This window comes from Acanthopagrus latus, chromosome 19 (assembly GCF_904848185.1).
Source record: "Acanthopagrus latus isolate v.2019 chromosome 19, fAcaLat1.1, whole genome shotgun sequence".
Taxonomy (NCBI): Eukaryota; Metazoa; Chordata; class Actinopteri; order Spariformes; family Sparidae; genus Acanthopagrus; species Acanthopagrus latus.
In genome coordinates, this window is record NC_051057.1 from 14068496 (window position 1) to 14095310 (window position 26815).

Genomic DNA, 26815 nt, shown 5'->3' on the forward strand with positions numbered 1-26815 from the left:
AATGTCATGTTTGTGAGAGAACAATGAGACTTAAATCCCCTGCGATGGCACTGTGGTATATTGGTATCGTTGACTGTCATGGCCACCTAAGCAAGTCGACATTTGGCCCGGTTACGTACGGCGTCGAAATCTTTAGAGATATATAGCATTATATCGTGTACTTGAGCAAAACATAGTGGTTTTAACGACGCATTTATTTGGTTTGGATCGTTCATCATGGCAGGGAGTAGCACGGCTCAGAAAACGTGGGAGCTAACCAACAGCATGCAGGAAGTTCAGAGCATAGATGAAATTTACAAATATGACAAAAAGCAACAACAAGAAATCCTCGCTGCGAAGCCATGGACAAAGGAGTGAGTACAGCTGTGTACTTTGCTATATGGTTTTAAGTTTAAGTACTTTAGTGATTGTTAAGCTAAATGTTTGGTGTCGTATGCTGTTTAATGGTAGGTTAGAACACCCTTTTAGCATAGCTACAAATTAGCATTGGTTTGTTTATCAACAGCACTCCAGCACACACCGTGTGGTGTGTATTTAAGAATGTATCTACTCATTAATATAATCATTAGCAGTCTTAATATGACTGATATTTAATATATCTTTTTTTTTTTTGACCCATAGTCATCACTATTTCAAGTACTGCAAGATCTCAGCCTTGGCCCTGTTGAAGATGGTGATGCATGCCAGGTCTGGAGGAAACCTGGAGGTGATGGGCCTCATGCTGGGGAAGGTGGATGGTGAAACCATGATCATTATGGACAGCTTTGCCTTGCCCGTAGAGGGCACAGAAACTCGAGTCAACGCTCAGGCTGCAGCATATGAATACATGGCTGCCTACATTGAAAATGCCAAACAGGTTAGACACTGACTGCCATTAAAAGGCATCTCACAGATTTGATGATTGAGAAACTCTGCACACACACACACACACACACACACTGGTGAAATTACGTTTATTTTGATTTGCAGTGCGTCACTTTCTATGGATGTAATTGATGCAACCATGTTTTTTATTTTATTTTGAGACCAATCAACTGTAGCTGAAAATATTCTGTTAATTTGTAATGTGGACACACATCTACACATTATTTAATACTGAGATGTGATGGTTTGTGGCCATGGAGATAAGACCAGACTGTATTATATTAATTTGTCTACTGTTATTACCAGGATAACAGTTAATTATGGTTTGTTGTCTTGATTAATTATGGGCAATGTCTCCATAAATATAAATGAAATAAGCCGAGGAATGTATGGTAATGTAGGATTTAAAAAATATATTTATTTTCAACACGCTGAAATACTTTGATCTGTAGTGGAATTAATTTACTGGCTTAGTCTGAACCAAACATTAATGTGTCGTTTATTTAAAAAAAAAAAAAAAAAGTATCCCCAAATTATTTTTTTTAGATATATTAATATCTATTTTGTATGTGTATGTATATGTGGTGTGTGTGTGTGTGTGTGTGTGTGTGTGTGTGTGTGTGTGTGTATAAAATAAGTTGGTAAAACACTGTATGACTTCTAATGTGGATACTAAATGGTGTATGCGGTTTGATTCTTCTACAAAAAATACATTGTGCTTTAATTCTGCTGCCAAATTGAAAGGTGTTTTAAGTGACATATTCCAAAAAATATATATAATACCAAATTTAAGCACTGCACTAAATTCTGTTAGCAAAAATAGCCTTTGATGAATGTTTTTATACTACCTGTTTTTATTTAATTTGAGTGGTATTCTTGTACAATACTGTATTACTTGCCTTAAAATAATAAACATCACATCAACCTCTTATCCCTCAGGTTGGCCGGCTGGAGAATGCTATCGGCTGGTATCACAGTCACCCGGGCTACGGATGCTGGCTCTCAGGCATAGATGTCAGCACTCAGATGCTCAACCAGCAGTTTCAGGAGCCTTTTGTGGCCGTGGTGGTAAGATTGCAGAAATATTATATTATATTATTATTAGTTATTATTTTCCATTTTCATCCTAAATTCTTCTTTTACTGTAATTGGTAAGTGCATCCTTTTCAAATAGAATTCAGAAGAGTAAGCTCTTTTCTTCCTCAGCATGACAATACAAGTTGATGCGGGTGAAACTGAGAGGGGGGTTTAGATTGTTGATGTATGAGTTGTAGCTTTCTATGCAGTCCTGATGAATATTTTGCTATTGCAACCATGTATGCTATTTACACTTCATTTGGTTCAGCGGTGCTTAAATGCCATGGGCGTCCTATAATTAAGTGTGTATTTTCAGCACACTGACAGCCATAGTAAAAGGCACCCGGTGGCCACATTCGAGTGGTCCCCGGAGGTTTGTGTGACCCCTGACTTTGTTTTCCTGTTCTACTGTATCTTACTTCCCACAGATTGACCCCACTCGGACTATTTCTGCAGGGAAAGTCAACCTTGGCGCCTTCAGGACCTACCCAAAGGTAAAGCTAAGGCTGTACATAGCAGCTTTTTTCCTTTAATTTAAACACTAAAAGCGATCAAAGATTTCTCTTTTAAAGATTTATGTGCAATGTGTATATTGTTGTTTTATTATCTTACACTAAATAACTATGTATTAACCATGTAATTAAATATAGATTTGTTAGACGTTATAAACTAGGATTTCTAATAATGTAATTTCTTCTTTGGATTTTCAGGGTTACAAACCTCCGGATGAAGGACCCTCAGAATACCAGACAATCCCCTTGAACAAGATTGAAGACTTTGGTGTTCACTGTAAACAGTGAGTATTGTTTTATTTATTTATATATATATATATATATATATATATATATAGTGTTGTCACCATATCAGAGATATTTACATCACTACTTATACAGTCATGTTATGTATATATTATTTTAATTATTTTTTTTCTAGATTAATAGTGGAACTATATTACAGTGCACTGTATAACTGTCTGTGGCTCATGTTTTTCCTTTATTTGTTTTATTTAGGTATTACGCCTTAGAGGTCACATACTTCAAGTCTTCCCTTGATAGAAAGCTTCTGGAACTCCTTTGGAATAAATACTGGGTCAACACCTTAAGTTCCTCAAGTCTCCTCACGGTATGTGGGCAACTTCAAAAAGCAAAATGTTTGCTAATTGTTTGACATTTTGATTTATGGTTAATTAATACTCTATAACTCACTGAGACATGTGGTCACCCACTTGATGTTGTGATTTATTGCTACATAGCAGCCAACAGCCCCTGTTTATTGATTTTAGTAATAAGCTTAATTTAAACTTTTTAAAAAAGGGAGATAAGTGTAAAACTCAGACCCGACTCCGGCGACACAGATACTGTCATGGTTCATCATGGATCATCTCCGTTCCCCTCTCAGTTCACTCTGAAGATTGAAAGCCCCTCATGTGAATTCCCATTGTGGATGCAGTCGCTCTGTCCTGGGCTTGACTAAACAGTCTAAATAGGCAAGAGGCTTATCCAAACAGTTAGCTCTCTGGCAGTCTGGATGAAGATGAATTGACTAGATGTCAAGAAAGGGCTGCTCCTTAGGTGACAGGCTTTGTCAGTTGCTATACTGTCACCCTAGTCAGGGGCCCCTGTGTCATTGTGTTTTAATTACCTTTTCCACTAAAAACACGGCCTCACCTTAAGCAAACTTTACACTGACTTCTTTTCAGTCACCACAACACACAACGTGTTCCTACAGCCTGTCAGACAGATTTGTTGCCATCTTGCAAAATCCTTCTCAGTGGAAAATCTGTTGTTTAGCTTTTGTTGGCAAATTGTGCATGAATGGCTTTCTGTGTGTGTGTGTGTGTGTGTGTGTGTGTATTTGTTGGATGGTCAGAACTCGGACTACACCACAGGCCAGGTGTTTGACCTGTCAGAGAAGCTGGAGCAGTCGGAGGCCCAGCTGGGCAGAGGCAGCTTCATGCTTGGGTTGGACACACATGACAGGAAGTCTGAGGACAAACTGGCCAAAGCAACACGAGATAGGTAAAAAAAAAAAAAAATCTTACGAAAAAACATAGGATTCATTTATTTTGGATACTTTGATTTCAGTTTTGTCTTTGGCTGAAGCCTGCTTTCCCACTATGTACTGTATATTATTGATTCCAAAAAAACGTGGTTGATGGTATTACTGTATTACTTTCAATGAATATTTATCAGAATTTGCAACAGTTAAATGCATTACTTCCCAGCCCAACTGAAGTGTTGTGTAAAGGGACAGTCATACCAGAATTTTTAAAAGTTAATTAATACAAAGTTTGATGTAGGGCTGCAACCAACTTTTAAATAAATACATTTATCACAGGCTTAATCTGTGGATTACTTTTTCAGTTAATAAATCTTTTTTTCTGTAAAATGTCAAACAACTATTAAATAAACACATCACACATTTTCTGACTAACTGTCCCAAACCCAAAGACGTTCACTTTATAATGATGTAAAACAAAGAATGATTCAAATGATTTATTATCACAATGATTTCCTGTCGATCAGCTAATTGACTTAGAATTTAAGCTCTTAGTTCACGGTCTGTAGTCTGTCAGCTTTTCAAACTGTTGTATTTACAAGTATTTAAACTTATAAACCTGTATCATTGTTACATTTTCCATTCATTTCTATTTTTCATGCAATAACGTTAAAAGTGCTTGTTATTAAAACTAACCAAAAGATCACATTTCAGTAATACACAGCTACAGACACGTCACATCTCTGAAAGTTCTCTGTTTTTCTGGGGTCATTGTAGTAATCTCAAATTTTCCTTGTGGTTTATTTCAGCTGCAAGACAACCATAGAGGCAATTCACGGCCTGATGTCTCAAGTCATTAAGGACAAACTCTTCAATCAAATCAACACATCTGCCAATTAAAACCTGGACTACGAGCTGATTTGGATTTCCTTGTGCATGTCTAGCACTTACTGGTTTATGGTTTATGTTTAACTGCTAAAGGTGGCACTTTCTGTGTTTTTCTCTTGGGAGTGCTTTTTTATTCAATTTCTTCCTTTGTCCTAGAAGTAGCTCATGATTATACAGTCAGGACCCATGCAAAAAAATAAAAACATAAAAAGTGCAAGATCTGTGAGTATTTCATCCTTTTTCAACAAAATGATATGGTTTATTTCAGTCTTTTATGAAACAAAGCATACTGTAGCTGGGAAATTTCACTTGTCTTCAAATATTTAGTGATATAGTACAGTATTCTAAAGGTGTGAGGCACTGTGGCGTTGTTTCCCTTTGTGCTTTTTTGCATGTAGGGCCTGTACTCCAGCACACAGCCTTACCTTGCACCAGTCAGTCAGTCAAGGGTAGCCTGTCACAGCATTACATAATGGAACAACAAACTCAAGCTTCTGCGTAGGCTCAGTGGGAATCGGCTGCCATGTGTGGGATGTCTCTGCGGAGTCACTCCCAGCACAGTTTGGCTCTCGGTGGTACACGCTCTGGCAGAGAGGCCAGCTCGTCAGGTTGTGGCGTGGCAGTGATGCAGCACAGAAACAGAAGCCGCACACACTGGAGTCTATTCACCCAACGTGTCTGCTCTCCATCGCATCAGACACTCACCAAGTCTGCCTTTTTTTTTTTTTTTTTAACAGACAGCCGCTTTGGCTTGGGTTTGTGTCCTGTCTCTTTTATGGTATTGTAATGGCTAAATGTATATTTTTTATGTCATGTATCGGGCGGGGGGGGCAGTCCCAGTGGGGCAGTGACGGTGTCTGTTTTTTCTCATGTGCATGAGCTTTGGCACCGCTTCTTATAATGATTTTCTTTTACCATTATTTAAGCCATGTCTTCAATTGGATGGGTGTCCAGCATAGCGGTTTAGGAAGAGGAAACTTATTAGATTATATTTAATGAAATTTAGGAATTTGAAATTGTTGAATAGGTTTTCTGCACACACGGTCTACTGAATAGCACATGTTTTTGCCAGATATTTAAATGCATTACATGGATGACTGTCACAGTGCTGAGAAAGTATTTAGAGTATGCTTTTCTAAAATAGTTTCACCTAATGTTTGGTCTTTCGTGGCGATTTAAGAATCTGTGAAACATATTGAACTCGTTGGACATGTAAATATTATGATTATCACCAGATGGACATTTGTATGCATGACTAAAGGTGGAATAGGAAAATGTATGTAAATTCTGATCAAGTCAAATTGTGGGCAGCCAAAAATTCATTACCCATGTATTTGACCCTTTTATACTTATAAGATTTAGCAATTCTTTAATTCCAAAGTGTGTTCTTCATTAGTATAAAAAGGCTTTCACAGATTGCGGTGAAATGCCTTCTCCTAAGCTGTCTGCACAGAAATTAAAAGCTAAACAACTGGGTGATTTGGCATTGATCAGCAGATTGATAAGGCTCATGATTAATAGCTGTGGGTAGCTACAGTATTTAAGCTCTCCAGATCTAATGACCCCACTAAGATCTGGAGATGTGATGTTTAGTTTGGCTCTCAGAAGAATCAACCCCACAAGCACGGTGCAGTTTATGTGAAGAAGTTGATCCTAGCTCAGAGAGCTGGAGGTGCTACACTTCCTCTTCTCAATGTGCGCTTGCATAAGTGGAAGCAAGTCACTCGCTTACAGGAAACTCAGGTCTTGACATGATATAGATTAACACTGCGGGGGTCACTGGGAGAAGTGGGTACTGGTCCTGAGAGCTTGGAGAATTGTCATCTTTGCTGCAAAGCTAGAAAATATAAACAGCATAAAGTTTTAGTTTACATTTTATTCAATGGGTGAGAATATTTATACTGCAAAATAATTTCAAACATCCTTTTAAAGGCACATTTTGAAGTAAGCTCTTTTCAAAGCCATCACAGGATTGCAGAATAATAATGATGATAAAAATCTTCGTCACTTCTTTTGGTTAAATCATATCTTATTAAGAGCAATTTCTCTTGCTATTATTTTGACATTTAAATGCAGTTGAATTACATTACATTACATTAATGGATTGTTTGATTCAGCAACTATTACGTTTGATTTAGCAGCATTTCACCATGAAATAAAAAGAATATTTGCTTGTTAGAGAAACAAGTATCGCCACAGAAAAAACAATTAAGTCATTTAATCGCTGACTTCCGCTTCCCCGGTGTTGCACCAAATTCTGTGACCGAGCACTTTTCTGTATCTGCCGTTTTGCCTGCGTGGTCTCCATAGCAACATGACAGACTCAAACAACCCTGCTAACCGGCGGTTTTTCTCACTTTTATTTAACTGTTAGCTCTCTTCTTGTAAGTTTTCGAAGACGGAGAGGTAGGAGAGTTACGTTACGGTACGTTTACGTTAATGATTCACACAAAATCCCAAATTAAACAATTTATAGTATTTCATGCTAATTTTGGTTGAAGACGAGGCTACAGTGTTACGGTAGCTTTATAAGATAGCCTCTAACATTCATAACCCGTGCCCATTTTCAATTTGTAACGCTACAACAACATGTTTTGCTTTTTCTCCGGCCGTGTGCCACATTTCACTGGCTTTCTGCATTAACGTTAACTTTAGTAGATATTTCCTGTCCCTCGCGTACTACACCCGGACATCTATGAGAGTGGCACTTTTCTTTGACAGTGATAAAGTGCTCTCCTCATGTCTCTTGAGAGAATATGCCCAGGGGAGTATACATGCTGTTAGCTTATAGCTTCTGTCCATAGTTCATCCATGGTTTTATCGATCTGTGTCTCTGGTCTCCTCGACCTGATGCCTTGAGATCAAGTGTGAAAAAGACCTGCTGTCACTTCTCTCTGCCTTTCTCTACCCACCGGCATGTTTTAGCCACACTCATGCATGCTCACTGCTGTATAATGTAGCAGGTAATGAGGTGATGTGTTATGATGTCTTATTGCAAAGTAAAATCAAAGTGCAAATTTGTCATATCTCAACGTCAGGTCAAGCTAATAAACAAGCCCCATGGGCACTGAATGAAGGGAAACAGTAGAAACTCTGCTGAGTCTGCTTTGGGATTTGACAGCTCTTATTATAGCACAAATTGAGTGGTCACCCAACCTTTGGCTTCATAACAAGTTTCCTGGAAAATTGTGATGTTTTTTTTTTTTCCTATCAATTATCCCTAATTGTGAATTGACACTTCATTTTTAGGCCATTAAAAGTCCAGTGCAAGGTTAATCTCTGTCTGTCATTTGTGATTGCTAATGCTACTTATATTTTGTGTTAATCGTAAGTTATTCAGAGGAACATTTGTTTGCCAGCTAAGGTCTACATCAGCTCATATTTGTCTATTTTTCTCTCGAGCAGAGAGGTCTAGCCACTGCTGTGGGCTGAATGCTTGGCTGAAGCTGAAAAGGATCCCCTCTAAAGCAGCCACCATGGTACGTCTGACCGTAGATCTAATCGCTAAATCTAGACACCACTTCAAAAAGAAAAGGGGCCTCTCCTTCCCAGACTACCTCAAGACACTCACCCACCTCCACTTTTTCAGCAAAAATATCGAAGATATTGTAAGTAGCCATTAGTAATGCTCCTGTTTACATTCTTTGATTTTCTTTCTGGTCTATGCCTCACATTTAAATGCTACTTTCAGGGGGATCTCTCCATGTGTAGAAACCTCATGGTCCTATACCTGTATGATAATGAGCTCACGCACATTCACAACCTCGATTTTGCCTCCAACCTCACCCATCTGTACATGCAGAACAACAACATCACTCACATCGATAATCTCTCCAATCTGCAGAACCTCTCCAAGCTGTGAGTAGACGAGTTTGACTGATTGTGGTCTTCTGCTGTGAAGATCGTTTAAAGACTGTGGTGTGTGAACATGTGTGTGGTTTTCCTGCTCTGTAGGTATCTGGGTGGAAACAGGATCGCAGTGGTGGAGGGCTTAGAGAAGCTCTGTCAGCTCAAGGAGCTTCATCTGGAGAATCAGAGGCTGGCACCAGGGGAAAAGTTGCTCCTTGACCCCAGGACTCTACTCTCATTGGCTGTATGACCTATTTTTACACTGTGCAGTACAGAGATAGTATGAGAAAAGAAGGATGACCCCCCCCCCCCCAATAATCTGGGGTTTTAAATTATGTATTTTTAAGTAATTAGAAGTACAGGGGAAAGCTCAATTAGCTTTTTTTACACACAAGAATGTGTGTGGTGTGTCAACCTGGTAGGTTATCGCATCCAGTTTTAAAGCTCTCAGATTTCTCTGAGGCCAGTGATCCATGTAAAAGCAGTATTGTGCCGGGTTTGATGATGTCAAAGAGACCTCTGTTGCTCTCTCTCTGGTCTGACAAATCAGTTAGGTCTGTTTACTTCTTTTACTGGCCTGGCCATGGATAAACACACCAAAAGTCTCAGCTTCTTGTTTGTTTGGATAATTAAAGAAATTGCTGTGCAAATTTGAAGAGTTCCAGCTTTTTATAAATGTGCCATTATAGAACTTCAAACCAAGATGAATATTTAGCAACAGCACTATCTAGAGTCAGATTTGGATGTGATCCAAGTGGCTCAGGCATAGAAGGAGATGTAAAAGCTTAATCCAGGTGGATAAGAGAAAAGAAAAGAAAAGGATGAAAATGCACATTTATCTTAGGCAATATTAAAAGTAGCGTTTCTTCGAGTTTCTGTGCCCAAAATAAATCATGTTAATATACTTTTTGATATATGCCTTTTTTTGGAAGTTGCATTCTATATTTCCTTTTCCACCATGTAAGATTGATATATAATGTTCTGTCTTTGTTCTAATACTGTAACTGTAAAATGAACTCTTCTCTCTTAATGAATATGAATTCTTTGCACAGGAATCTCTTTGTGTCCTGAATATCAGTAACAACAACATTGATGAGATCAAGGACCTGACAGTGCTGAAGGAGCTCCAGCATTTTTCTGCCTCTGACAATAAATTGCACAATATGCAGGTAAATATGGCTTTTCTTTTATTCTAGAAGTTGCGATTCGATACTTCTTCTTCTTTGGTGGGACAGAGGTATAAACTGGCTGCCTTCTGTGCACTGTGCAGTCAAAGTAAATAGCACCACATCACAGCAACTATGCACGACATGGCGCATAGCAGCTATTGGTTGATCGGGTCAGCATTAACATTGTTCCGCGGCTTTCTGCAGTGATGTGTGAAATGATATGGAGAACAGGGTTCTAAAGAACCAAATCCGTCAAATCCCGCCATAGGTTCCCAGCCTCCATGACTCGCACAGGGTCAGAATTATTCAACAAATCAGTGGGCTATCCCCCTGAGACTTTTCTCGCTGACAGCTTTAAACAAGCACAAGTTTCTCTCTTTCCTTAGGAGGCGGATTTTTTCCCTCTCCGCCTCAGGATCCTCTATTTGATACCCTGAAGCACCTTATGGGAGATTCATTTGAGGCCATAGATATGATTTATGCTCTCTGGCTCCTTTGAAAAATGACCTGCTTCTTCATTTTTCTGTTTGAAATTGATGTATTAACTGAAAAGGTTGATGACTTCATTTAAAAGGCCGTACTTCTTTATCTTTCAGCAGGACAACACATTGAAAGCACTGTATAATTGACTATATTGCTGCGGCTACTTTCCTAACAGTGATTTTCTTTTGAGGACGTTGATGCAGGTAATTGCTGTACGTGTCATTTTTAGACGATTTCTCCTATAATTTATACAACCCGTCTGCCACTATTGATCCTGCAAAGACAGCCCTCAAAAGGATCAATCCCTTCTTCTGTGCCATTTGCTCTGAATCCAGAGGAAACATTATGGATTTTTAAAATAGATTATGACAGGCAGTCAGCTAGGGTGACAAATGGGGAGCATCTTCTGAGACCGTTAGCTGTGTGCAGGGCAGAGAGGACAGGGGAATCGAAGCCCTGGTCAAATACAGGTTCATAACTGGCCCATCATTAGTCCGGGCGAGAGAGCCAGCCAAGCTTGGTGAGTCTCCAGCCTTTGCTGTTCTCCACGCCCCCGCGTGGGGGGCAATTTGGCGCTGGGCTGCTCTTCGGTGAGGGCCTTCTGAGTGACGGCCCTGACACGATCATTTATCAAAGCCTGGGAGCGCGCAGTGCTCAGGGGTCCCCTCTGAACTGATTGCAGCACGAGTTGGAAAAGTGGAAGCGCTTTGGCCAAGACAGGAAGGCAATGAACAATCAGAGCGTGTCCAGAGAGTATTCATATTTCCAGGCTTGGATTAATGTGCCTTTAGATAAACATACAACTGCAGGCAACTGGCTGGAGGAGCCAGCCTCACACTGCCCCAGGAGAAAACTTGTGGTTACATGACACCGGCGACACTGTTTATTAAAATAGACTGATGTGTTGTTTATGTGCTCTCCACTGGCCCTTGTGCTTCACATTGCCATTCACTCATACCATGTCTTTAAAGGTTTTTCGTGATATATAAATACGCGTTGTATTTGTTTAAAAGAAAGCTGTCCATTGTTTACTCTTTAATTACAGAGCTTTAGAGACGTAGGATTGACTCAGTAGAAGCTAAAATGAATACGCCACATTTCACAAGCAAGTTTTCCCTTTTTGCGCATTTTCAGGAGTTAGAGGATGTGTTCAGTCACTGGCCTCAGCTGCTCCAAATGGATTTGATTGGGAATCCTGTGTGTAAAAAAACAAAATACAGAGACCGCCTGATAACTGCGTGCAAAAGCCTTGGTGAGATATTCTTCATGTTCATGGTCTTTGACAGATGAATCTGAAAAATGCACTGCATTGATTGGACTTGCCCAGACTAATATTTACGCCACCACAAATTTAACTTTAGTTGTTTAATTTCTTTCTTTGTCTTCATAGTGGTTCTCGATGGCAGGGAAATTAATGAGTTAACCAGAGAGTTCCTCATTAACTGGAAAGCATCCAAAGAGGCCAAGAAGAAGAAAAACAACGGACATACGATGACCGGGCCAATCAACCATCATCCCTTCATAAGTGTGTCTTTTATTTATCTACTGTAACATCTTTGCCCATATTATAACAATTACTCCCTTATTATAATTCATGTGATCACATCAAAAAATCAGCCCTTAATTAAAGTGACTTGAAATGTCATACTTATTATTCACGGTCCTTTGTTTTTTACGTGATCACATCTTTGATTTAGTTACAAATTTGATCAAAATTACAGCCATGTTAATGACAGTACTAACAGCCTATGACAGATTTTGTGAAACAGCTACTAATTACATATTAGGTTTTTTTTTGTTTTTTTTTTTACATCATATTTTTTACACCATATTAGAAAAAGTATGTTCTGTGTTTGTCACATTCATCATCCTTTACCCTATAATGCTGTGTGGGATTTTGCTCAGTTGGATTTGTTTGTGTCTGCTGTGAATTTGTTTATGTTCCAGATGACTTTTCCATGGGTCAGGCACCACTTCCTGGTCACACCTACAGCCACGCTGACGCGCAGAGGTGGAATCTCCAGCAGTCCCTCCGGTCCGGCATCATAGTTCACACTGATCTTAGTTAATGACAGAGAGTTCACGTTCATGACATATTAATTTAATGAACTGCAGACATAAATTCTAAGTGTTACAACCATCTGTCACACAGTATGTTTACTGTATGTTGAAATGTACAAATTATGAGCGATGAACAGCTCATAAAGTCATCACACATACAGATCTCTTACAGTTCTCAGCAAAATCAGGAAGAAACGTTTCTAGATTACTTTTATTGTAAAGTGGTTGTAAGGTTGACTCATTCTTCCTTCTTGACAAGTAACTTGCTATTTTGTCATCATGTTTTCTGTAGTATTATAATGCTATCAATCACTATTTAAATTAAGGCCACAGAGTTAATCGTATGAGAAATGTCTTCTGGTTGTTTACTCTTTTTTCCTCTGATATCGTAGGGCACAAAAGTTAAAGATTCCTCTGTGTGGACATCTCGGTCATGTGGACGCTTGAGACAAACCTACCGGTCCAAGAATATCTCCACCTCCTCCTGCTCACTCACAAATTAGACGGAGACCAGGACCGACCTTGTTACTGCCTCGTCTGAGCACCATGTTCATCATCACAGCAGCTGATCTTTTATCGTTGTATATTTAGCAGGACAGGGGAGAGTCATTGTGACCTGCTAGCTGAGACTTCCACTCCTATAGTGGAAAAATATATATTTCACAGCATGTTTTAAAATCTTTGTAATAACTAAATCTAAGTTCCAGTTAAATGAATTATTAGCCTGTAAGTTGTTTGAAAAAAATAAATAAATAAAGAGTAAAACAATGATTTAATGGTTTGCTCACATTTCTTTCCGTCACTTTCACAGCTGGTTTATTTCGAATTACATTTTTGGGGTCTGAGGATATAAACAGTCCGTCCAACTCAAACTATTGCTTACTGATAGTCCTGCAGGTTTTTTTTTTCTTTTTTTTTTTCTGTGGTGTGTGTCGTTTTTTCTCTTCTGGAGAATAAGTGAACCAGGAGATGCAGAGTGGCACAATCTAAACAAATGATCTCTCTGCTCTGCCATTACATTATCTAAAACAAACGACACATGCTTCTGTTCAGGCAACTGATAAATGATGAGGTCCTTTATTTAATTGCAAATACAGTAAAAAAAATAATTTTTGTTACTAAATGTTTAAATTAAGGTTTTTTAAGAGCCACGTGGGTGCGTGACCCCCTGAAAGATGCGGGGTTATTAGGGAATCAAGCTGACTTAACCTCCTTTTACACGGCTCCATAATTAGTGGGCCCGGAGCAAAACTGTTACCCCATCCTTACAAAAACAATGTTTATTAAGAACAGTCCAGAGGATATACATATTATGAATAATTCCTTTCATTAATTCGCCGACATCTCCGTTTGGAGGCCTGGAAATCAGAGTGATTAATTTATGAGTCTCGCAAGAATTTCCTCAACGCCTGCCTGTTGATTGCAGCGCAGGAGTTTATTTATTAGCTGTTCCAAACGAGCTTGCAACTCAAGACAGCCTGGCAATTAGTCAAATGTTTTGCATATCGCCTTACACTTGTCAGCTTGTCTTCAAGGTCTATTGCAAAGCCGTTTTTTTTAATTCTTTTTTTCAAAGACTAACCTTGATTTCTGACCGTGACGAGCACATTTTTTGAGGTAAATCTGACGAACTTTTCTTGAACGTCGCCACTTTTTGATAGGCTTATAAAGAAAATACAGTGTCGGGTTCGCAGCCAATTAGAGCGGGATATGGCCTACCACATATCGGGGTTAGGGGGGGAGAAGAGAAGTCCTGCCTTCTGGCGATGAAAACGAGCCTCTGCTGCCCCTCGGACAGAAATAAGTTAGGAAAGGGGAAAGAGCAGTCTTCGGCACTGCGAGGGAGTGATTAATCACGTCGGAGCGAAATACTTGTCCGCCGCTTTGTGTATCCAATAAATTACGGGCTCCTGAGACTTTTACGCACACAGGTGAAGCGTTGGATGAGCGTAAAAGGAGGGGGGGGGACCGCTGCGCACCTTCTCTGCAGACGCGCCGCTTTATAAGAGGATACGCTGGACCTGGTGTGGGATTCTTGTGCGCTGAGGAGCAAATTGTCCCATCGAAGAGGAACCCTTTGGATTGCCTTCATGTTGTTTTTCAAGACCTTGAGAAAAACCAGAGGTAAAGGAACCATCCAGAAAAAAAAAAACGCTCTCGTGATGTTTGTACACTGGTAATAAAGACTTCACTTCACTGCAGGCTATTTTGTTTTTTATTTTTTGACATGTCACCGAGCAGCCAGCACAAATTCAGGTGTGTGAGTGCAACTTTGGACAGCTGTGTGATCTGTCATTCGGCTTTCGTTGAGTTTTGTCTGTTAGTGGATGAGCTGTAAAAATGTGCAGCACCATGCAGCTTGACAGCAGACATGTTCAATCATGGACTGTAGACTAGACAGTTTTAGTTACAGTTTAATCAATAAATAAATAAATACAAAGGCAATAAGTTAAATTATCGTTAATTAAATGTTAAGTTAAAAGGTAGAACAGATGCATACAGACAACAATAAATAATTCACATGTTGTGCATAAAGTAGCCTTCTAAGTTTTAACTTGGGCAGAATAAAACATGCAAAATTACAGGCCAGGTTCAACTATAAAAAGTCATGTGTCTTTATCTGTATAATGGGTTTCTGCAGGTCTGTGAGTGCACCCGGATGGTAGGAAGACAGTCGCTCCTGATGGACAGCTCTAATTGCTCCGGGGCGGTGGTGGATGACAGCCCCGCATCCAGCCCGAGCTCCAGCCCGAGTCCGGACGGTCGTCGTCGCGGGGAGCTCCAGCGGGCCAGAGTGCTCCAGACCGGCGGGCTCGGCGGCAGAGGACGGCCGGCTGCAGCGAACGCAGCGCGGGAGAGGAGCCGGGTGCAGACCCTGAGAACCGCGTTCCTGGAGCTACAAAGGACTTTGCCGTCCGTGCCGCCGGACACCAAACTGTCCAAACTCGACGTGTTGATACTGGCCACCACCTATATTGCCCATTTGACTCGAACACTACAAGAAGAAGGCGCGGAGGAGGGAGAGAGCACAAAACAAACAGAGGCGCTGCAGTCATTGAAAGGTGATGGCTACCTGCACCCGGTCAAGGTCAGTAAGAATAATAATAATATTAATAATACTAATAATAATAGTAATTGGAAATTGTATGTTAAATGTTAGAAGTTCAGCTCTTTATGTTCTTAATTGTGATTCATGCTTTTTTTTTAATTGCTAAACTGTTTTTGATAAACAATTTATTTATCAACGAAAATTGTTCCTGGTAGATCTAAAACAGTTATTATTTATAATGTCACAACTGTTCAAAGCATGCACCACCCTCCCCGGTGGCCTTTGGGCCTGTTAGAGAGGCTGATTCACTAACACATTAAATATGTTTACAGAAATGGCCCATGCGGTCCAGACTGTACGTCGGAGCATCCGGACAGTTCCTCAACACCTCAAGTCCTTCAGAGTCAGAGAACCAGGGCCCATCATCGTCCACCTCCCGGAAATAGGCTTAAAATCATTTGTATGAAACTTCATTTTTGCATGACTCCATGCTGTTTACTGTGGCAGAAGCCTATGCCTTATGATTGTAGAACAATTAGCCTACCTGCCTATCTTCACTCCCACTACAGCCGACACAAAGACGTTGTAAATTAATATATTATGTGAATTTTATTGTATGAATTTGGAGAAAGCATACATTATGTTTCTCTGTTGTTATTTTGGACTAATCCTGTTTGACCTGCATTGTGCAGTTCCCTACATGTCCCAGGTATGATATCTGTAGAAATTCCATTGGGGTAACCGGCCCGTCATGCTTGAGGTGTGCACTTTCAGTTGAAACATTTGCACTAAATGCATGTGTGAATAACTTAACATCTGTCATGTGAAGTGGTCTGTCAGAGAGTCAACAATGGAGGCTCTCCATCTCGTGTTCCTTCTTACTTTTACATGCATGGTTGTAAATGTATTTGTGAATAAATGACTTCAGTGAGGGAAGACGAGTTTCCTAAGTTTTTTGACCATAATTGAATATCTTTTTTTTTTTTTTAATTAGAGCTATTCAAGAAAGTTAAAATTATATAATAACTATTATTATTCTAATAAAACAGTGACGGTATTTTTCCATAAAAACAATAACACTGTTTTTGTGATCACCGTAAAGTCGCTTTATTTTTGTGCCAATTAGTATTAAATCAATGAAATGTGGTGCTGACTTGTAAGTTATAAAGATTTTTTTTTCACAACGCATTATTTAATTGCAGTAAAATCACTGCACCACTGACGAATATGCGGTATAGGCCTTTAGGCTGACATCAGAAGTCCAATGAGATGAACGATGATAAACATACACATAGTTTATGTTTGTGTCTCAGCTTGTTTTTAGTGTCATCATGGTCAGCAAAGCAAAAAAACAAACAAACAAACAAAACAATTGTATATATTTGCACAGACTGAAGGCGTAAATATTAAGCAAATTAGCCTCTTCACATTTAACATTCTAACAATTTATTATTTAAGTGGATGCAAAGGTGATAGTTACTGCTTCAGCCCTATTGACGCTGATTATGATCTGATCTATGATCTGATCTGATTATAGGCCTTTAATAATAAATGAAATACTAATAAATACATGGGCAGATCACAACATTTCATGTTTTTATTCTAAGAGATTGAGGAATAAAAAAAAAAATAAAATACAAAATAAAGACAATAAAAATAAACTAATTTTCCACAACAGATTTCGAATTCGTGTCAAACCCGGAGCTTTTGTGTCATGTAATAGAAAGAATGCATACATTGTTAAATCTGAGCGTTAACTAAATAAGACGAAGCTGGTGCTGATAATATAATCATCATCGCTCAGCTGTGCGCCTCCTGAGCCGCAGTCAGTGCGCAGCTCCGGGGCGCAGTGAAGAGGAGGTCGGAGCCGGAAACCCCTCCTCTTGTCCCGGACACTCAACCACGAGCAGGAGACCGCAGCGCTGCTCCTCGGCTTCTCTCAAAACCAAGAAAACGGCTTCATGTGTGTTCATCAATAAGATGGTAAGCAAGGACGAGATGGCTTTATTTGATTTCACGGCTGTGCTGTTTGCATATCGCGAACGTATTTTCCGAGCTAGCTTGAACGCTAACTGAGCATTGCATGTTAGCTAACAGCTAGCTAGCTCATGTGTCCTGCCACGTGGGAGGAAAGAGCGCAGCTAACTCTTGATTTAACGTTACAGGAGTTCTCATGAGTCAAACCAAACCTCAATATAAAGCCTATAACATAACGCACACATACAGCTGAACTTTAATTCTGCACGTTAACTTCTTTCCATGAAAACACACGCATGGGTTTGGATTTGAATTTAGTAAAAAAAAAAAAAAAGGGCCTGCGTGTCCAATTGTCACAGCTTATTAGGAAATTATTTCATGACATGCAAAACGTTTGATGTGGACAAAGGCAGGCAAATCCTGCAGCAACTAAAATGACCGATACATGACTTATATGCAGCGTTACAAATGCAATGCTACTTCCAGGTCATCTTAACCCGGTAGACCTGTCACTATGGACAGTTCTCCTCCCTAAAGTAATGTAATAAATCATTTTTTTAGACAGTTCAAAGGGATTCTGTGTCCATCTGACCATCTCTGGCCGTGTTCAGAGGTCAGCAGAAGAGCTGCTGGTCAGGGACCTGCCCTCTCCCATTATTTCACTGGGGAAAGTCATCATGGCTCCCTCTGAGGACGTAAGGTCATGGCAGAGGTCGAGACCTGCTGTTGAACCCGGTCCTCAAACCTGCGACGGTAGCCATGCTCCCAAGCTGTGTTACACTGCACCCTTTGACCTTCGGGTGATCAGTCATTTCTCCTCACCATATTGGCTTTTTCTTCAGTACGTCTTATTCATGCAAGCTGAAAATCAATAGATCACTCCTGAGAGTAATTATTTTAGCGGTTTGGTTAAGTCACTGTGACAGACTTGTATAGGTCCTGAGGGAAAATATGAATAAAGTGTTGAGCATGATTTAAAACTTAAGGACTGAACGTGTATGTTTGTTCACAGGTTTGCCAATGAAGATGGAACATTTTATCTATGATTGGTAAACCTGATCAGGTAAGACATTTCTCATATCTGGGTTTTTGAAGATTTGTCAAATAATAGGCTTTTAAAAAGAACTGCAAATGATGTGGAATCTGTGTACTGAGTGGTCTTTTCTGTTTCAGGTGTCAGGTCACCACTGCGTACTACAGATGGCCAGAAACTGGTTTTCACCATGTGGACCTTAAACTGAACTGTAAGTATGGGACTTTTTATTGCACTTTAGTTTATAGGTCTGTCCCACTGCTGGAATAGTGATGACTTCACATTTTGCCGTTTACCCATCAGACAATAAGGTGGTGAGACTGTGACTAACTGAAACACCAGCATAACATGATGATTTGGGACGGTTGCACAAACAAGTAACTTGGATATATTTTTTTGCAATAAAGTTATTGTTAGACCTTTTTGTTTTCCCTACAGCTGCATCGGATGTCTTGTCAGAAGACACACCAGATGTAATCATTTGTCACCTATGCTAATGAAGAGGTGAGTCCTTTTTTTGTACTGCATTACATATTTTTAATTTACCCACCAGGCACAATGGGTGGTGAGACAGACTGAAATAAGAGTCTCTAAATCAGTTTGAACTTTCTTCATAGTCACATTTGGTGACTGACTACTGAAGACAGTGACTAACTTGTCTAGAAAAAAAACAAAATCCCAACTGTGCTTATTAAGGTTGCATCAACTTTGTGTGGCAAGGAAGTCAGAAATGGCTTGTCTGCTGTGTTAAGTCCTGAATACCTTTCTGAAGTTTGGGTACTAGCCACTCTGCTGGAATAGTGATGACTTCACATTTTGCCGTTTACCCATCAGACAATGAGGTGGTGAGACTGTGATGAACTGAAACACCAGCGTGATTAATCAGTTGAGACTAGTTGTACAAACTTTAATGTAAATTTAATGTGGATATTAGTCAAAGTCCTGTTTTCTTGGGTTGTCCTCCAGCTCTGTCCAGGTCATGCTGTGTTCAGGAGATGCACCAGATGTAATCCTTTCTCTCCTGTGCTGATCGGGAGGTGAGTTCCTTGCCATGATATTTTTGTACTGTTGCAGCAATGTTGTCACACTTTCAGTTTACCAACAAGACATAGTTGGTTAGACTGGGTGACCAGAGTAGTTGCAGTAATTTCTTTTGATAATCTGGTTTTAAATTGTTCTAAAGTAAACAGGACAAACTGTCTAACTGAATCACCAGCGTGATTAGATCAGTAATAACTGGTTGTACATATGAGTAAATTTAGATGTAGATATCTGAATTTGAAAGTTGACTTTTTTTTTTCTTTTTTTGGTTTTCCTAAAGCTCCATCTGAGATCATGCTGTGGTCAGGAGATGCACCAGATATTGTTTTTGTGCTGATCAGGTAAGTTTCCAGCTATTTTTCTTTTTGCACTGTACTACTGCTGTAAGAACATTTATATTTTGAGTCTACCCAACCATGCATCTCTAAAAATTACTTAACTTAGTCCAAATGAAACTGGACACAGGTGATTTTAGTGAAATTCCTTTGAAAGGCACTGACCAGCCTAGTTTTTAAAAATAATTTCCTAACTGTTCTCCAAGTATTATCCATGGTAAAGGGGTCAGAATGGCTTGTCTGCTTTGCTAGGTCTTGGATACATTTCTTGAGGTTGAGTACTGGCAAATGTTGTAGCTGGAATAGTGATGAATTCATCCTTTTTGCCGTTTACCCATCAGACAACTCAGTGGTGAGAATTGTGATGACTGAATTACCAGCTGCAACCTTCAGTTTAAATTCAGCCTATTCCTTAGGATCTGGATTAAAACATTTATCATTACAAAGGTGTCATACATAGACAGGAAATGCTGAATTGCCCTATGGAATTACAGTGAGTAAGACTAATGTTCCCATTCCCTTACAGGTGAACAGTAGGTGCAGCAGTGACACCAGAACAGGTAGGTAAAGCCCATACTACACTCCTTTTTTATTGGTCGTTTGTGTCCCAGCTAATCCGGACAAGCTTTTTGCTTCACATCCTTATCAAAGATGTAATGATGAGCTCACCTTTTCGCCGTTTACCCATCAGACCAAAATGGGCTGCTGAGAATGTGACTAACTGAACTGGCAGAAAAAAATTGTAAAACCATTAGATGTTTGTCCTCTTCCAGTTTGTCTTGTTAAAATGTGATTTTAATTTTTTTGCAGTTTACTGGAGCTGAGGGACCACCATTTGGAGGAAGTCCTGAGTTTTATTTGCCACATTTCTTCATTGAAAAGAGTATTAATAAACCTCTGCAAGATAATGCCTGGACTTGATCTTTTGAATTTGTTCCTTTATCTTTTTGTTTGAGAGGTTTTTTCTCAAAGTTGCGCTCTATTCAGATTCTCTCACTGTGCATTAAATTTGTGTGTGTTTTTTAAGTCTAAAACGCCAAGGGAATGAAACACTTAATGACCGTAAGCATTAACAGTTTGGTGAAAGGTTAGTGGAATTCTGTGCTGCCTACCTGTCTTACTCTTCCGTGATGTATGTATCTGCTCCTGGTGCGTAGGTGTAGATAAAGCGTAGAATATTCTGGTGGAGCTCATCCAGGGTCACGTCTCTCCTGTGCAAACCATCCGCATCTCCCAGGTCACAAGGAAAGACTGCGTCCGGTGGAATAATGAGAGCAGAGGCCCCTGTAGGAAGAGGCAGGCATCTGTTAGTCCAAAAGAGCCCTCAGTGCTTATTTAATAACAAATACCCAAGGCTAGGTTACAGTGTTCAGTGGAGAGGTGATGTGTACAGTACTGACTTGCGTGATTTGAGTAAACAATTCTTATAAAGCAGACAATAGTATTAAAAGATGTACTTATCTTATGTGACTGTACTTATCTCAATGTCACGTACAAACTAGGACATTATTTTCTAAGAACTGAATCTATACTTGATGGTATCAGCAGAGCGTAAATACATAAAATGACCTACCATGCCTGAGAGTGACAGAGTTCTCACAGAGGAGCACGGCAATCACAGCGTCCTCCTCCAGTACTCGTGTTCGGAGACATAATTTGCAGTGGGCCTCGGCCAAAGAGATCCTGCAGGGGATAAAAATATTGAGAAGTGAATGTTTTCTTGGGTAGTTTGAATTTCTATATGATTAGCAAAGTTATAACACTGTATAAAGTAAGATGGCAACAGATAATTAAGAATGATCAAAATTGCTATAAGCAATGTAAATGTTTAAAGATTAAAAACTCAATGTGACATTTTTGTCCAGCAGTCAAAAACAGATTTGTTTTCATAGTTTTAGTTCCACATTAAATGTGTCATCACCACTGAAAAGAAAAAAAATGATGTGTAAACATTTGTCATAACCAAATGAAAAATAGTCATCTGAGAGTGGTTTGGATGAGAGTTCTCCATCTAGTGGATGATAGTGACATTACACTGGACACTGATTACATTGGTTAAGATGCAGAAAGTGAGGATGGAGTATCAAAACAGCTGTATTTCATCCAGTGGTTTTTGAAGTTGAGCACTTACAGTAGTTTAACAGAGGCCACAGACATCTTGACTCCCTGACTCTGTGTTCGAACTCTTCGGCTGGCCATGTAATAACCATGGATCACTTTCTCTGCTTCAGGGCTGAGCTTCACTTGCAAACTACGTGCATGAGCTACTAGCTGGAAAACAGAGAAAACAGCTGTTGCAATTTAAAGTCAGTGTACAAACACTAAAATCAAGTCAGTCTTTTTTGCAGGAAAAAAAAAGCAAAGTACTTGATAACAGAACGTGTTTGTTAACCTCCTGGTAGTCTTGAGTAGAAAACTCCCAGCCCGGTGAATGGAGGGGTTTTCCAGGCTGTACTGCCTGCTGGAGGGTGTGGACAGTCTGGGCAAGCAGGGCGTGCTCCTCTCCCATCATGTCCTTACACTGAATAACCAGACCAAAGGCATCTGCCAGCTGAACTGGTACAGGACCCAAATCCTGCTCATAAAGAGGCTGGGCATCAGAAAGCTGTCTAGTGCATTGTTGGTTTTTATAGGTGTTTTTCCTGCTGATGCAAACCAGGATCTAAAGCATCTCTGAGACTTCTATTCGATTTCCTATACAGTTTATTATTAACCTTCCGCCTTCATAACAAACAAAAAAAACAAGCACTGATTTTCCTCAAGGGCTTTGGTATGAGGTAATGTTGTCTGGGCAGGGCACTTCCTTCAGCAAAAGTAAATTGTCTCAATTTCCTGTTTTGTCCGTTCTATCTACAAACAGCATCAGTGTTATGTGAAATGTGACATTTCTGGAACTCAGTGCACTGTAACACACTACTGCACTGCAACCAATACAAGCCTAGGCTATCTTTTAAATTATTTTCTCTATTTCGTAAAAAAAAACAAACAAACAAAACTCCCCAATGCAGACGAACTTTAAGTCAACCATATATAGGTAATACTACACCACGTTGTGATTGAACCCACTGCTGTTCCCAGAAGGGCGGACTCTGCCCTCCCAGCCCGTCGAGAGGCATCTGTGAGGGCCCAGAAGCTGCACTGGACAGGGAAGGAAAGCTGTTGGTCAGCATCCTCACCATACTTCTTCCCTGGGATGAACACAGACACTGTGCAACTCTCCAGAACTGAGAAACATTCAGAAGGGGGGGAACGAACATTAACTGTAAAGCACACAGGCGTTGTAACAATATAACTAACCACTTTGGTGCTCTACCTGACTGAAGGGAATCCAACCTCTCCTTTTTATAACAGCCCAGATCTCCCAACATGCAAATGCCACCTGTGGCTAGCAGGGCAGAGCCAGCATGGATGTTGGCTGTGCCTGCCCCGTGTTCGTCCCGGGACAGAGATGCAAACATCTCCGCTGAGGCCTGATGCCTGACCCCACGACAGGCCAACCTCAGGCTGTAGGTCATTAGTCTAAGACAAACAAGGAGGTAATGCATAATGAGGAAGGATTAGATCTCAGGTTACACATGCAGCAGGTCCACTTAGACTGCAAAAGTTGGATCATGCAACCCACCATACCTGTCAGTTATGAGAGTGTCAGTAGTGACAACCAGGAGATCCAAGCTGTGAAATGTGTCCTTTGCATCTGCTCTTGTCTGCACCAAACTGAGCAACAAGCCCAGCTTCAAGATGTTGTACAGGCCTGGAGGAGCCACGTCCAAGCCAAAACCCTGAGCCACAACAGCAGAGAATCTCCAGGGTGACCCGGCTGTGGCCTTCAACAGCTCCTGGAACCTGGCACTGACTTTATGGGGATCTGTAGGTAGAGTTGTGAGATGTGATAAATGTTTCAATTGGTAACGCAATGTTGGATATAAAATATGAAAACTGTTCAGATTGTAGTGCAGTGTAAAGAGTATGCTATCATTTACTGCCTTACACTCTGGCTCCCACGGTTGGATGCTATTTGCCTCTACACTCCAGGTAGTGCTGGGCCACTGGTGCACATGTGCAGAAATGCCCAGCACCCTGTAGAGTCGACCGATCCTCACAGAGTTGCACAGCTCATCTGTGTGAATAGAGGAAACAAAGCAATAACACTCAAAGGGGTTGTTCTGGGCTGCCTGGTGATTATTGAAGAAACATGCATGCCACCTACAAACCACTGCCAAGAGAAACACAGTGAGGCCTTCGGAACAAAGATTTCTCTGTGTGCGAATCGCACAGGCAGCTAATGAGTGTTCCTTGCACTTATTAACATATATGTTTAGTAACGGGAACCCAGTGTATTGAATTCCTCCACAGGACTGGGTCAACAGAATATGTTAATCCTAGTGCTGAGATTTGCTAAGCTCTCAGGGGTACTGGCTGGACAATGTTATTAGAGGGGACAGAAACACTTAATATCCCACTGTGAGGCACTGTGTGGGGCTGGCTGCACAAAAATCTATTTATTTGAACTCTCCCCGACTAAGTTTGTGTTACAAAGTGAGCCTCATTTAGAAAGCCACAGAAAATTAATGGCAAACCTTAATATATCTGACTGTGTGTAAATATAAGCTATTACTACCACATTAGTCAGACCTGGGAAGGACTATAATGGATGAGAGTATGATTTTACAAATAAATAATACCCCTTCAATTTTGAGAATATTAATCTACAGTGTGGTATCTCCTTTAAGATTTTTGACCTGCAAATGAAAAACGAACCTTTCCATCTTAAAAACCTAACTGAGCCTAACGTCCTCATTTTTTTTTTGCTATGCAAACAGAAAAGGTTACACAGCTATGCAGAAGAGCCACTGAAGCCAGCCATGTATAGCAAAGGACATTTCAGCAGAGTGGCTGCATCCTGACATGGGTGCTGAATGCTTGAAAAAGCTCCCTGGTTGATGGAGACAACATCCACATACCCTACCATATAACTGTGAAAGAGATGCCTTCTCCACCAGAGGGAGATCAGCTGATTTTGTGCTGTTCAGTCTAAAAGGTGCAAAGGAAAGGAGCCATTCTTTTGCTCTGCAGCTGTTCTCCTGAATAAAGAGACACGATGGTTCCAAAAAACACAAGCAAATTCAAATTTAGTTTGAAGGCCCAGATCAACGGCGAATTTGACAAAGAAGGAGCTGCAGACTGTACTGTTTGTTATCATTGCGTGTTTTCTGTTGTTTGAAGATCAGCTTACTCTGATGAGATCATTTGATCTGTGTTATTGCTTTACAGTTACTGTTGTTGATTATGACGTGTCGTAACACACTCTGCTGGTGCACATTTGTCTTCACCTGCCACGTCACCCACAGCTCTCTCTCAGCTTTATTCGCCACATTGTATGTTGCAACAAATTGTGTCATTTTCAAACACATTTAATCAGTCAATTTGTTGGCTGGGTCTGTGCTATACACTGTAAACGTGTGTAATGTAGACCTACCTCTGAGAAACAGGGTGACAGACTGGTACCTGAGTGAGCTTTGCCAATGGCCCCTCAAACCATCCAGTGCACTGACATGGATCAGCTCCACAAGCTGTTTGTCTGTCTCCACAAAGACACAAAGAAGTGGAAAATCCATGTTTGCGTGTTTGTAAGCACGGATTCTAACACTGATTTTCCACTTTTGATCTTATTATACATAGTAACCCATTCAAAAGTCTCAAGTAATGTATTTTAGAAGCATCACTCTCACCTCCCAACACTCTAAATTTCATATCCTCTTTCAGGGGGGAACTGCAGATCATGCAGCTGAAGCTGTTTCCCACTGTAGCTGACTCTGTGGCTCCAGGTGCATGGATGCGGATGTGGTGAAACCCTAAAGTCAGCATCCAGGAAATGAAATCATATGGGAATCCACTTTCAGCCTACAAATGCTACTCACCTGGGAATTGCTTGGAAAACAGAAAGCTCAGTGTATAAATGTCACTTGCAGAGGACTGTCTTTACATTTATACTATTAAAAGCTTATTGACAAATATCAGGGTACCTGTAGAGCACGGACAGTCATCATTAATGCAGAGGAACCTGGCCCCCTGGGTGTATTTTGTGACCCTGGTCATGGCAATCACCAAGCCCTCCATGGACACTGGCCTCAATGGACCATACCCACGAGGAAAACTACAAAGGTCCAACATGTACTCAGGGAATGGAGGCAGGTGTGTCAACTTCAGGATCACATTGACCTCAAATGGAACAATCAGATAAAACATTTTCATAGGATTTAGTTGATAATGCAATTGCCTTTTCCTATCAGATGTATGCATTTAGGATTTAAGGAAATTTAATAGCCTCTTCTGGCTTTCAAGATAAACACGTGTTGTCAGTAGTCTTACTTGACTCTCTGTGTGTATTTTTTCAACAAGTGACAGTGTCTTTATGGCCAGGAAGCAAACCTAAACAAATCATTAGGAAAATGTAGTTAACCATACAGAAGATACAAGTTTATGTTTCATTCTAGCTAGCCCTGGCTCAGTTATCACTTACAGACTGAAACAATGCCGTTGCTTTTAGGGGATAGCGCAGAATACAGTCTCCCAGTACAGGATCCACCTCTATCACATCAGAGGGATTCACACTGACACAAAACCTGTAGACTGCCTCCATCTGTTGGGGGTCTGGAAAGGAGGGGCTAACAGTTAACAGCTTAGCTTTCGATGCTAAGTGAAGTGAGCTAACGTTAACACAATCTGGCTCGAATAGCTTGCAAGTTTTTCATTTCGCAGAGAGCAGGCTCACCGTTAAATTGTTTGCAGTCTTCGGCCAGTTTCATGAGGCCGCCACTTCTGTCTAAATAGACCAGAACCGACTCTTTCAACGATAAAACGTCAGCCATTTTCACTTAATTCGAAGGTAGCATGAAGACGTTTACTTGGCGCGCTAGTTCCAATCAAGTTGTCATGGTGACCGCTCTCTGAAGCAAGAAACAGGAAGTGATGCGATTAATGTAATACGTTT

At 40.4% G+C, this 26815-nt stretch overlaps 4 protein-coding genes across 10 annotated transcripts; 3 read left to right on the forward strand and 1 right to left on the reverse strand.

The window, feature by feature from the left end:
- The first annotated feature begins 68 nt into the window (after window positions 1–68).
- Window positions 69–5046, forward strand: cops5 (COP9 signalosome subunit 5). The gene is made up of 8 exons (XM_037078596.1): window positions 69–353; window positions 622–856; window positions 1804–1932; window positions 2370–2435; window positions 2652–2737; window positions 2952–3063; window positions 3811–3959; window positions 4749–5046. The coding sequence occupies exons 1-8, from the start codon at window positions 217–219 to the stop codon at window positions 4837–4839; spliced, it is 1005 nt and encodes a 334-aa protein (XP_036934491.1). The 5' UTR covers window positions 69–216; the 3' UTR covers window positions 4840–5046.
- A 2034-nt stretch (window positions 5047–7080) lies between these two features.
- Window positions 7081–13160, forward strand: ppp1r42 (protein phosphatase 1, regulatory subunit 42). Of its 2 annotated transcripts, none has more exons than XM_037078303.1 (9): window positions 7081–7233; window positions 8233–8435; window positions 8519–8685; window positions 8782–8920; window positions 9729–9845; window positions 11463–11580; window positions 11719–11853; window positions 12276–12363; window positions 12782–13160. In XM_037078303.1, exons 2-9 carry the CDS (start codon window positions 8304–8306, stop codon window positions 12834–12836), a joined length of 951 nt encoding a protein of 316 aa, XP_036934198.1. In that variant the 5' UTR covers window positions 7081–7233; window positions 8233–8303; the 3' UTR covers window positions 12837–13160. The 2 variants fall into 2 exon arrangements, with proteins under 2 accessions (XP_036934198.1, XP_036934197.1); XM_037078302.1 differs by having other exon boundaries at window positions 7098–7252.
- Window positions 13161–13693: 533 nt separating this feature from the next.
- Window positions 13694–20740, forward strand: LOC119008936 (transcription factor 24-like). Of its 4 annotated transcripts, none has more exons than XM_037079697.1 (10): window positions 13694–14513; window positions 15031–15477; window positions 15771–17421; window positions 18428–18478; window positions 18589–18659; window positions 18887–18952; window positions 19415–19485; window positions 19770–19830; window positions 20351–20384; window positions 20635–20740. In XM_037079697.1, the coding sequence occupies exons 2-3, from the start codon at window positions 15049–15051 to the stop codon at window positions 15882–15884; spliced, it is 543 nt and encodes a 180-aa protein (XP_036935592.1). In that variant the 5' UTR covers window positions 13694–14513; window positions 15031–15048; the 3' UTR covers window positions 15885–17421; window positions 18428–18478; window positions 18589–18659; window positions 18887–18952; window positions 19415–19485; window positions 19770–19830; window positions 20351–20384; window positions 20635–20740. The 4 variants fall into 4 exon arrangements, with proteins under 4 accessions (XP_036935592.1, XP_036935593.1, XP_036935591.1 ...); XM_037079698.1 differs by lacking the exon at window positions 13694–14513 and adding an exon at window positions 14641–14645; XM_037079696.1 differs by lacking the exon at window positions 13694–14513 and having other exon boundaries at window positions 14654–15477; window positions 18866–18952.
- On the reverse strand, window positions 15247–26766 carry mcmdc2 (minichromosome maintenance domain containing 2). 3 transcript variants are annotated; one of them, XM_037079692.1, is made up of 15 exons: window positions 26597–26765; window positions 26345–26475; window positions 26194–26253; window positions 25848–26043; window positions 25554–25676; window positions 25301–25402; window positions 23813–23941; window positions 23452–23689; window positions 23138–23343; window positions 22891–23048; window positions 22217–22399; window positions 21956–22095; window positions 21398–21507; window positions 20937–21108; window positions 15247–15384 (listed from the first exon to the last, which is right to left on the reverse strand). In XM_037079692.1, exons 1-14 carry the CDS (start codon window positions 26691–26693, stop codon window positions 20942–20944), a joined length of 2040 nt encoding a protein of 679 aa, XP_036935587.1. In that variant the 5' UTR covers window positions 26694–26765; the 3' UTR covers window positions 15247–15384; window positions 20937–20941. The 3 variants fall into 3 exon arrangements, with proteins under 3 accessions (XP_036935587.1, XP_036935588.1, XP_036935589.1); XM_037079693.1 differs by lacking the exon at window positions 15247–15384 and adding an exon at window positions 19342–19535 and having other exon boundaries at window positions 26597–26766; XM_037079694.1 differs by lacking the exon at window positions 15247–15384 and adding an exon at window positions 20391–20550 and having other exon boundaries at window positions 26597–26766.
- Between the last annotated feature and the right edge of the window lie 49 nt (window positions 26767–26815).